At 31.1% G+C, this 12103-nt stretch overlaps 1 protein-coding gene across 4 annotated transcripts in view; it reads right to left on the minus strand.

Moving 5' to 3' along the window:
- The window catches only part of LOC107436532 (uncharacterized), a 190815-nt gene that overhangs the window by 21631 nt on the left and 157081 nt on the right, over positions 1-12103 (minus strand). For 2 of the 4 annotated variants that reach the window (XM_043043128.3, XM_043043127.3), the window contains one exon: positions 11072-11341. The exons of 1 other annotated variant lie outside the window; for it this stretch is intronic. In XM_043043128.3, the coding sequence (XP_042899062.1) occupies positions 11072-11122 (51 nt within the window). In that variant the 5' untranslated portion in view covers positions 11123-11341. Of the gene's footprint in view, positions 1-4553; positions 4954-11071; positions 11342-12103 lie in introns of those variants that run through there. One more of the 4 variants, XM_043043126.3, reaches the window with a different exon arrangement.

Below are 12103 nucleotides of genomic sequence, written 5' to 3' on the forward strand. Positions count from 1 at the left end.
TTTTCATTTGAATTTCCTATTATTTTGGACAATAAATTTATGGTAAAACTATCAGCGAGGCGATCGTCGAATGATTTGTAAGCTACTTCATGAGTAAGAAAATAGTATTTTGTTTCAAAAATAAATTCATAAAAAAATACTGAACGTAATTCGAAAAATTGCATGAATCAATAAGATTTAAGAACTTACTTTTATCTATTTTCTTTTAACATAATCGAAACGCTTTTTATCTTTTACACATATGTTAAAGTTACTATTAAGTCCTGTTGAAACTTAATTAGTTTATTTGTATTTGTAAGCATCTAAAAAACTATTTTTTATTTATTGTTTTATTTTATTTATCATCAGTCTATTTATTTATATAGATATATTTTTTCGTTTTGTTTGCATTTAACAAAAATTGAAAATCATGTGATTTTAATAGTTTACGTAAGCATTACTCATGCCTCTTTCCTTTTGTCAGTAAAAATAAGCATACCGCAAATCTCGTCCTCCCCCCCCCTTTCGGAGCTTATGCAATATTTAAATCGGCTTAAGACAGAATTATAAATTCCCTCTAAAAATTTCAAAGGAAATTAAGTTAAATTTAGTCGTTTTCAGACCTTAAAGTTTAGAACTGTGCTATGCTCTCGCTTTATTTAGGTTACTAAATTTTCAATTTCAGAGAATATACTGTTTGAATTTTTATTAAAATTACTGTGTATTTCGGTGGAAGTAAAATCTCTTTATCGTTATTTGATGTACCACGATTCTTCATCAGCATTAAGAGTCGCGATGACTCAGGGGATAGAGCGTTATCCTGCCAATGAGGTAAACCGGGTTCAAATCCCAACGATGGCTGGTCGATACAAATCCGCTTCCGGCTTGCACCGACCGCAGTACTGACGTGAAACATCCTCAGTGGTAGGTGGGTCATCAGTCAGGGTCCCTTTGCCGTGGGAGGTTCTCGTGGTCTTCCTCTCCGTGTAACGCACATGCCGGTTAGTTCCATCACAAAGTTCTCCACGAAGGCAAATTTGACCCAATAATTAATCTAGGAGTTCCCTTGTCTTCTGGTTCGGGTTCAAAATTACTAGGCTACGGAGTTAAACATTAGTAGTCGTAAACCCAAAAATTGGGTCGACTGTTCAACGACGGTTATAAAAAATTAAAAAAAAGCATTAACTGCATTATAAAAATAATTTATGTTTAATAGAATTGGCACCTTCGATTTCACTATAAAAAAAACTGCGAAATAATAATAATACGGGGTCGTACAATTGTTACGGAAGTACGAAAGGCGAGGGAGGTTTGTGATTAATTATTTTTGCTGATGAGGGTGACATCCATTTAAAAACCAAGAAATTAAAACATTGCATTAAACACACCTAAATATTGTAATAGAAAGTCATTTTGATTATCTATAACACGTATTTGGAAGACACAGCGTGTTTAAATACATAATATTTTTTTAATTATAATTGAACGAAAAATGTTATACCTACTTTACATATTACACCTAATTAATATGTCATTTAATAAAAATCTTAAAAATTTTTTTAAAAGCACGTCTATGAAACGTCTATTTTGTTTTTGAATCACTCCTGTGCATCAGTTAACATTTTAAGGAATACTTTATTTGAGAATATCCCATGTCGGGGACCATCATTTATACTACGCTTAATAAAACAAAACAAAAAAAAAAAATATTAAAAATATTAGAAAAATATATTTAATTGATGTCAAAATAATTTGTTATAAAAGTTAATTTGCTTAAAGTTAATTTGTCATAGTCAAATGTGAGTAGACGAAAACCAAAAATGTTAAATTAAAGTATTTTTAAAGAAATTAAAAAATAATAATAATAATGAATCGCGTAAACTGTGTTATCGTTGTACAAAATAATTCAGGCGAAGAAATTATTGGCATGGACTATAATGAACATTAAATATGGTACTCAAATCGTGACAATAACATTAACAGTCAAATTTCAAAAACATAAATTATGACATAAGGACCATCACTTAAATAGAAGCCTTAGAAAAGTAGGATTTAATAAAACTTATCTATTAGAATCTATTAAAAAATAAAATAAAAGGAAATTCAATACCATCGAGCTATGAATAAGAGAATATTTACAAATTTACATTTATTTACACTTATCTGACCCTTCCCCATGTCAATATCGTCCCGACATGGACTTACATTAATTGCAATCAGGAATTTAATCCAAGCAAAACACTGTTAGAATTTTCATTCTAAAATTTCGATAAAGCAATCAACCGGCAGCAGTCTGTCCATCCAATTAACGGTGAAGTTTATGCTAAAGAACATTTTTTACCTCTACTGTTTTCAACTAGCATGGTTATAAAAGTCCACGAATACAAAACCATACGATTATTTAATCATTTACAACTAGCATGGTTTCAAAAGCGTCATTGTAGAAAACTTTCTAATCAATATCAATATTTAACATTAATGTACAAAATATTTATTTATTTATTTATTTAAAAAAAAAAGGATCTTAGACATTAACAGTTAATTTGGCGGAGCAGTATCCTTTTTCATTAAGAGTAGCTATTTAAAGAGATGGTACTCTACCAGTCTAACTTTGAAATCATTTGAAACGGTTAACACGAAATATTCAGTACTGTACTAGAAAATCACTCATCCATAACCACGAAGACCTTACCTAAACCTTACCTAAAAATGCTTTCTTTTTAAGTAATGATACAATATTAACTTGGGAAAAACCTGCGTCAATATAAACTTTCGTCTACCTCCGAGGATATTTTGTCAGCATTGTAATTGGTGCCAACCAGGTGCGGAATTAGTATTAACCAGTCATCACTGGGGTTCGAATCCGAATAATTTTATATTTTATAACTGTCGTTGGAACAACCGACCCGATTTTGAATGTTCAACTCCGTAGCCGTGTAATTTTGAACCCGATCCAAAAGACAAGGGAACTCCTGGGTCAAGTATTGGGAGAAATTTTCCTTCGAGGAGGACTCTTTGATGGAACTTACCCGCATTTGCTTTACACGGAGGGGAAAACAACGAAAACATACCACTGTTAGCCTGACAACAAGGGAATTCTAACCCATGATCCGTCTGCCACTGAGGATATTTTACGTTAGCACTGCGGTTGGAGCGAGTCGGATGCGGAATTTGTATCGACCAGCGATTGCAAGGATTCGAATCCGGTTTACCTCATTAGAAGGCGAACGTTCTATCCTCTAAGCCACTACTGCTTAATATACAGCAATTGATAATTTTTAAATCATGGTACATATTTTTAATAACAGACATATCGTGTTTTAAGTTTAAATTTTAAGGCGCGTCTTTTATTCAAAATAGTCAAAGTCGCAGTGACAAAAGAGAAATTCTAATTTGTATTTAATATTTTTGATGCGAATTAAGTGTTTAATAAAGTAATATCTTACCGCTTCAGTTTCTTGGGATTATTTATTTAATATTTATTATTCACTTAGCAGTGTAAAGGAAATTTTAAAGCACGGCATTGGTTTGTTCTTGGCTAGTAAATAAAACAACGGGATTCATCAATGAAAATTAATACAGTAAGGTTAAAAATTGAGCATCCTCACTTAATAAAATAACATTTCATAATTCAATAACATTATCATTTTTCCTTAATTAGCTTCCTTGTTTTACAAAACTAAAAAATTACGTTTCGTTTCTAAATTAGATCAAAACCTGAAAAAGTCATTATATACTACATACACTCTTTCTTTAAATAAAACTGGTGTGTGAGATCGTAAAAGGAATATTTTTTGAACTAGCGAATTTTTTTCCTTTGACATATTATGGATATCGTCTGGTTTAAATATGGAGCATTTGAGAATCGTTTGCTCGAAATAGAAAAACTGAAGAATCGTTTGCTCAAAATAGAAAAACTGAAGAATCGTTTGCTTAAAATAGAAAAACTGAAGAATCGTTTGCTCAAAATAGAAAAACTGAAGAATCGTTTGCTTAAAATAGAAAAACTGAAGAATCGTTTGCTCAAAATAGAAAAACTGAAGAATCGTTTAGTAAATAAAGATAAATAGGGAATCCGTAATTTGAAAGCATTTGGGTAATGTTTGCTTTTAAAAATAATTTTAGAATCATTTGAGAATCGCTTGCTTAATATAGAAAACTGAAGAATCATTTGCTCATTATAAAAAACTTTAGAATCGTTTACTAAATAAAGTTAAATAAAGAATCGATGTTTTGAAGGCATTCGAGTGTCGTTTGCTTTTTAAAAATAACATTTTGGATCATTTGAGAATCATCTGCTCGTCATATATAACTTAATAAACAATAATTATAAGCTGCTGACATAGAATAAACTACTACACATTAAGACTCAATTTAAATAATTTGCTTACAATTTTTTTATGCTGTTTTGAAACTATTATTTTTTAATAAAAATGGAGATGAAAAAGTTTAATTTCGGGAACACAATACATTGTATTATTAAACAATAGAATTTATAGAATACACTTGTAGGTGACACAGATTTCATAAATATAGATAAATTTTTTAAGAAGAAGAAGGAAAGAAATACTTACATCATGGAAGTCAGCCATTTCTGAAGCCATTCCAACTCCCGCAGCGCTCTTATTGCTGACGGCATGCGGCGATTGCCACCGTACACATTCCGCCACCGGGTTCCCCGTGGCCACCGACATGTATCACCGCTCAAAACGATACTGGCAACGACAATCAAGAAAAAAAACAATTTTTTTTTAAATGCTTTTTTTTCTTCTTTTAATATTGAGGTGAGGATCAAAAACAAAAACGAAATTTCTCTTCTTTTTCCCGTTCAAGACCACTAAAAACGCCGTTTGCACTGAGCGAAGGTTGGAGACTTAGTGGATGATGATGCAGATCAGCGGGTAGGCAGCGGCAAAAAGTCGTTTGGGAAGAATTCATTGGCGGGTGATGGAAGGAGGGAGGTGTGCGGGGATCTTTACCGTCATTGTCGCCCGGTGGGGCGCGCGCCAATCGCGAGACAGGGAGGAGCGGCGATGCGTGGAATTTTGTTTTTGTTTTGATTTCTTGAAGTAGGGGGAAATTGTTACGACACGAGCGCTTTGTATATTATGCTTTTGCTTTTTTTTTTATCTGTAGAAGTCTTTCATTCAGAAATTCAGACTTGAAATTTTTTTACTACTATCATTGAAGTAGAACCTTGATTATCCGTATCTCTCACATTCGAAAACTTCTCTTAACCGATGTCACTTCTTCTGTCTTTTAATAAATTTTTAAACTTGTAATTTTTGTCATTTATTCGAAAACAATTTATATTCTGTATAAATTTTGTTAAAATCGTTCGTCTCGTATCGGTAAAATTTATATAAATTAAATATAATTATACAATGCAATGCGCATACAAATACAAATTTAAAATAACTAAAAATTACTATATATTGATTAAATAATTTTGCAATCTTATTCATATGCATTAAAAAAAATATGAATGCATCATGAAAAACAATAGACCATTTAAAAAACGCCGTAAGAGATGACAGTGTGGAGATAGTTCATTATGAACCATCTATTCTGTTCGAATAATTGGGTGACAACAACTTTCATTGTACAGAATACCACACTCCGAAACTTTTGTTATTATATGACACGATTATTACGTCTTGTTATTATGCCACGCGATTATTTAGTCCAATGTGAATACGAATAAATTCAAAGTGTTCAAACGATTCATGCAAAGAAGAATATCTATCGTATGTTAAAATCGATCTCTACTAACCTAATTTTAGAAACAAAACATTTTTCTTCACCTATTTTCACCTGTTCTTTCAGATGCAACGAAAGATTATATGTGGAAGTCTTTTATCAAGTTTTTTTATGCACAGTAGCAACATTTTTACCAATATAAAGTGAGCGATTACCTAAAAACCATTCTTAATACTTAACTTACGCAATTTTTTAATTCCGATTTGGAAAAGCAAAAAAGGTTAATTCAGTTTGAGTTTTACAAAGATAGTTAGTCATTTATTTTTACTGCATTTATGCTGAAATAGTACATTAAAATCACAAATTTTGATAAGAACTAAATGAAACAAAAGAAAAAAGAAAAGAAAACTGCAGAAAAAATTAGTACTTTAAAGAATATTGCCATAAATATAATTAGTCATCAACAAATATTTCATCTTTAATATTTATAAATTGAACTTACTGCAAATTTCCATACAGTATGGTATGACATTTCGGTTTTTTTTTTTTTTTTTTTTTTAAAAAAAACAACAACCTAAATTCTAGAAAATAAAACCAAAATATGAGGTATTTAAACAATTCATTTGTTAATTTTTCCGTTCATATAGTAAGAGTTTAGCGGAAATTCTGGTTTTGCATAATTTAGTTCTTGGTACCACACATTTAGTAAAAAATACAAAACTGAAAAGTAAATTTAACCGAATAAATGGTTTTTATGCCATCCTTTAAGTATCATGATAAAATTACCAGTTTAACCACATTTACCAAAATTTATCACATATTATAAAACCAAATCTAGTTGTTAATTTTAACATAATTCTGACCAAAGTGCTTCTGTAAATATTATCGTGCTTCTGATGTTCCCAGAGAGGCAGAGAAACACAAGAAATTTTTTCATATTCAGGTAGTTTTGACCATATTTTTTTTTTCTCAGTATGGCAAAAAGTATGAACACACATTTTACACTGATGAAGTCGATGATGTATTCTTTTTCAATGCCTACCTGGAGAATGACCTTTCGTCATACAGGGCAGATTTGTTGGCCACTCTTTCAGGCGTACCCTATTAGGAAGGCCAACGTTGCTCCCATAGTAAGGACAGATAAGACAGAAAAGGAAAGAACATCCATGTCTTGTCCGGTATTCGAACCCAGAACCTTTCTGATGCAAGGCTTATTCCCTGACCCCTACACAAGCCGATCGGCACATGATGATACACACTGATGGAAAAAAAAATCCCAACACCAAGAAAAATCATTTGTGGAGTAATGACATTTCGGCAATGCGTTTGTCTGCAATATATTTTATTTTATAACCGTCGTTGAACAGCCGACCCAATTTTATGGGTTTACGACTACTAATGTTCAACTCTGTAGCCTTGTAATTTTGAACCCAATCCAGAAGACAAGGAAACTCCTGGATCAAGTAGTAGGAGAAATTTGCCTTCGAGGAGGACTTTTTGATGGAACTAATCCGCATTTGCTTTACACGCATTTCATTTCGCATTCCTGGTTGGATAATTTACGAACACAACAAAAAAGGATAACATTTAACTTCAATATTTATTTATTTAAACTTCAATATTTATTTATTTAAACTTCAATATTTATTCATTTATCTAAGAAAATTCACTTCTTAAATGGAAACTAGTTATTTTTCATTCATCCGTAAAAGTGTTTTTTTCTTTTTTTCTTTTGAGAAAATAAAATGAAAGAATGTGGTATATAGAAGACAAAAAACAAATAAATTAAATATTTCATCTTGGTATTCACATTCCTGGTTTGATACTTTACGAACACAACAAAAAATGGATAACATTTAACTTCAATTTAAACCACAAGAAACACACACACTCCTACTATTACTTCGTTTCTACCTGAATGTATAATATTACAGACACACATAGAAAAATAATTAAGGAATTATTGCGCGTGCCTTTGTTTGCCTTTATGATGATGGAAAGGTCACGTGGGTTCACGTAAATGGAGGAAATGACGGACGATACATTTTGTTCAATATTGTGGGGCCTGCACGAATTTGGCACCATTCAAGATGAATTAACTTCATTACCTTGTCATTAAGAGTTTACACTGTGAAACGATTCAATGTAAATTCTTTTTGGCATACAATTGCTCCAATCTCTTGTAAAAGAAGACAATTCACTTTGGAATAGTTTGTATCACCTTTTCTTCATATTTGTATAAAAGAACTTTTCTTTAACAATAAATAATTTGCAAACAGTATTTCGCAAGCTGAAACCATCTATCATCATCGAACAAAACGCTTTTTTTTCTTCTTTTTTTTGAAAACCAATTTTTTAAGGCACTTTCTCACGAGTATGTCGAAAATTATTTATTCGAAATTTCTTATATGATATACGGGATATAGATAAATCGAACAGATTCCATTTGAATCTAAATTAATCGAATAGAACACCATCAATTTGATCCCAAACAAATATCAATAAATAGAACGCATAAGAATTTATTAAAATTTTTAATTTATTAAAGTTTTTCGCATAAGAATTGGAACTTAAAAGAATTTTTTGAAAAAATTTCGGGATGCAGATAAATAGAATTGATTCTGTTTTAATCTAAATAAATCGAATAGCACCTGTTCGAAGATGGGTAAACTTTCAAGAATGGATAGCTACCGAGTTTTTTTCCTGATTTTTTTTTCTCCTTTTTTTTAAATTTTGATATTCAGTGTATTATTACATCAGTTTTACTGTATCATTATTCATCAGTTTTACTGTATCATTAATGATAATCTGTTTCGGCATATTACTGCTATGGATTCATTATTATCAATAAGAACCCGAATATTGCGTTACTAAAGTTAAATATAAATGTAGAAAATGTCTTCCCTAGAGATTATCTAGGTAGTGTGCGAATTAATTCCGGTAAAGTACCAAAAAATTGTATCACTTCTCAAATAACCGAATTAAATTGCAAATACTCCACAACGCTCGTTAAAATGAAAGGATCATTTCTGGAATGACAGTAACGTTTCCGTCATTTATTTATTTTTCAATACCAAAAGAATCAAGTCAATAAATACAACCAACCAATTAAAGAGGGTAATAAAAAACGAATAAAGGAATAAAAATAATAATAAAAAGTGAACCGTAATAAAAGAAACAGAGAATGCAAAGTTGCCAGCATCCCACTATGAAAAAAGAGAAGAAAAAAGGTGAAAAATTAAAAAATAAAAAATCGCGGTAGCCATGAGTGAAGAAAAAAATTCTTGAAAACCGCAGCGCTCGAGAAAGGCGAATGAAGGGAAAATGTAGACTTCTAATGAGCATCTTTAATATTTTGATGCACGTTTTTAAATCAAATATGTCTTACCATTTCAGTTTCTTAGGAACGTAAATTTATTTAACACATAAGTTGATGGAATGGGGGACACAAACTTTTTAACTTCAACAACACGAAAACCATTGGGTAAATTGCGGAACACTTGATTCCGCACTTTAACTGATCACCCTAAGTTAAATTTGCAGATTAGCTAAGATAATTATATATTAATAATTTTAAAGCTTTAACAGTAACATAACATGTAACAAGTATACAGTATACAAATAATAACATAGTATACATTGATGATAAATATTGTTCTACGACCTATAATCGAATAGCACTAACGAATCCAGATTGTTAAAAATTGTCAGTCGTTATGATTTTATTAAACATCGTATTAATTTAATAGATAAGATATTCAATTCTTAGTAAATAAGAGATAAAATAAAGTATTTGTTAACTATTTAGAATTATAAATAAAAAACTATTTACTTTTTTTTTTCAAACACTCTGTTGATCTCATAGTAAAATTGAACAAAGGAATATTCTAAGTGGAATGAACTATGTTTCTTTCATATTTTGGAATATTACACATGAAACATATATTGGAAGGTGTAACATGTTCGAAAACTTGCTCGCGGTTGTTGAGGATATCATATTTCGAACGATGCTGGTAAGTTCGTCCAGGAAATCATTGACCGAAATTCGTCATTCACCTTTATGGGTTGATGGTCTTCTTTTCAGGGGACTGATTATACCGAGGGAGGCGCTTTTCATTCTTCAGCCTTGGAATTTTAAAGAAAAGTGAGTTTATTTATATTAATATTTCAGTTGAGAAAATTAATAAGTTTTATTTACTGCTCATAAGCTGCAAATATGTATAACACATAAGTTAAAAATATAGAGAAAACAAGAAAAATATTAAAATCAATGAAAAGAGAGGAAGAAAGATTGCTGAAATGAAATAAAATAAAATAATTAAAAAAATATTTATTAAAAAGCCAGAAAACAAAAATGCTGGAAAACAAAAATAAATAAAAAGATATAATCGTACAGGAATTTTCTGCCATCCACCAAGGATGAATTTAGTTTCACAGATTTTCATATTTAAAAATAAAAATTAACCAACAAACGTTATGCATTGTTTCACTAGAACAATTAAAAAAAAATTCAATATACAAGCAATTACTTTTTTCTTTATTTATTTTAATGCATGCAATTTCTTTGGTTAAAAATATATTTGAAGGGCAGGGATAGGTCGGTAGGGCGCTGAGCCCATGTCCGAGAGGTCATGGGTTTGAACCCCGCCGGCCGAAGACGTTAAATCTGCCGAGTCGCAAAGTTCTCCATGTTCGCATAACAAATTAATACCTCTGTGGGTACTGGACTGGAGATCGATCGTCCTCTGATTCAAGTCAAAATTACGTTCTGTAAATGAATGAATGGATGCGTGAATGGGTCCACCCAATAAAAACGGGCTGTGACGTGTGTGTGGCTGAAGACGAATTATAGGCCATAGGATGGCGCCACTGAAAAACAAGAAACGCACACTCTGCCTTAAATTTGCTCGGTTTCACCAAGCAGGCTTGCCCGTGTTGCAAATGGTATTAGAAACAACGGCAACAAATATATTTGAAGGTGACCCTTGACGAAACTTTTTTTGGTGTGCCAATTGTGTATAATACACCTTTTATATATGAATATATACATATACATATACATATATACATATACATATACATATACATATATACATATATACATATATACATATATACATATACATATATACATATATACATATACATATATACATATATACATATACATATATACATATACATATTTACATATACATATATACATATATACATATACATATACATATACATATATACATATACATATACACATATACATATACATATTAAAAAAGCGGAGAAAACAAAACATAATTACAGGAATTTATATCGAAATAAACAAGGAATCAACATTTAAAAAAATCACGCATATTATCCAATAGGCACAGTTATGAAGGAAATAAGAACTTACCTTAAATGGAGTTTCTGTGCCGCTTGCAATACATAAAAAATCATTGCTCATCCTAGCGACCCACTTAGCGATGATTCAAGGGGGGGGGGGCATTGTTCCGCAGTGTATCGTAACTTGGTTCATATTTAAAAAAATATCTTTAGAACAAATGAATGATTCTTCAGTCACAAGACCATGCTTCGAAAAGATCAATCTGTTTCAAACAGATTATTTCCATCCAAGTTTACTATTTTCACGAGATGATTATTTCCAGCCAAGAGCTTCCGGACCCTACAAGTAAACAGCTTATCTATTTCATTTTGCAACATTTCTATAATGCTCGTTGCTAAGAATGTAAAAATCAAAATCGTATTGACATGTATTTTATTATTTTTTTCATAAAAAAATATAAGTACGTCACTAAACAAAAGTATTTATCAGGGGAAAAAAATACATTTTTTAATTCTTTTTTTTTAAAAAAATGCGAAGAATGTTTCAATAGTTTTAAAAATAATAAAATTATAAACGTTTTATTACAATTATTATAGCATTTATTAAATCTTTATTCACACATCATCTATGCCAAAACGTATTCAATACTTAAATTGTAATAGTAATCAAGTTATTGCTTAACATACTTAGTTTCACAATGCATTAGCGCGATTTTCTACAACTATTGGAAAGCCGCGATGGCTCAGGGGATAGAGCGTTCGCTTTCCAATGAGACGAATCGGGTTCGAATCCCTAGCGATGGTTGGTCGAAACGAATTCCACATCCAGTTTGCACTGACCACAGTGCTGACGTGAAATATCCTAAGTGGTAGTAGGATCATGGGTTAGAGTGCCCTTGCCATCAGACTAACCGTGGGTGGTTCTTCCATCAAAAAAAAAAGTCCACCAGGAAGGCAAATTCCTCCCAATACTTGATCCAAGAGTTCCCTTGTCTTCTGAATTGGGTTCAAAGTTACAAGGTTATGGAATTGAACATTAGTAGTCGTAAATAAAAAAAAAAAATTAATAAAATGGTGAATTACACTGGAATATATCGAATCA

This window comes from Parasteatoda tepidariorum, chromosome 6, assembly GCF_982258835.1.
Source record: "Parasteatoda tepidariorum strain Cologne lab strain chromosome 6, Ptep-v5.0, whole genome shotgun sequence".
In the NCBI taxonomy this organism is placed as follows: Eukaryota; Metazoa; Arthropoda; class Arachnida; order Araneae; family Theridiidae; genus Parasteatoda; species Parasteatoda tepidariorum.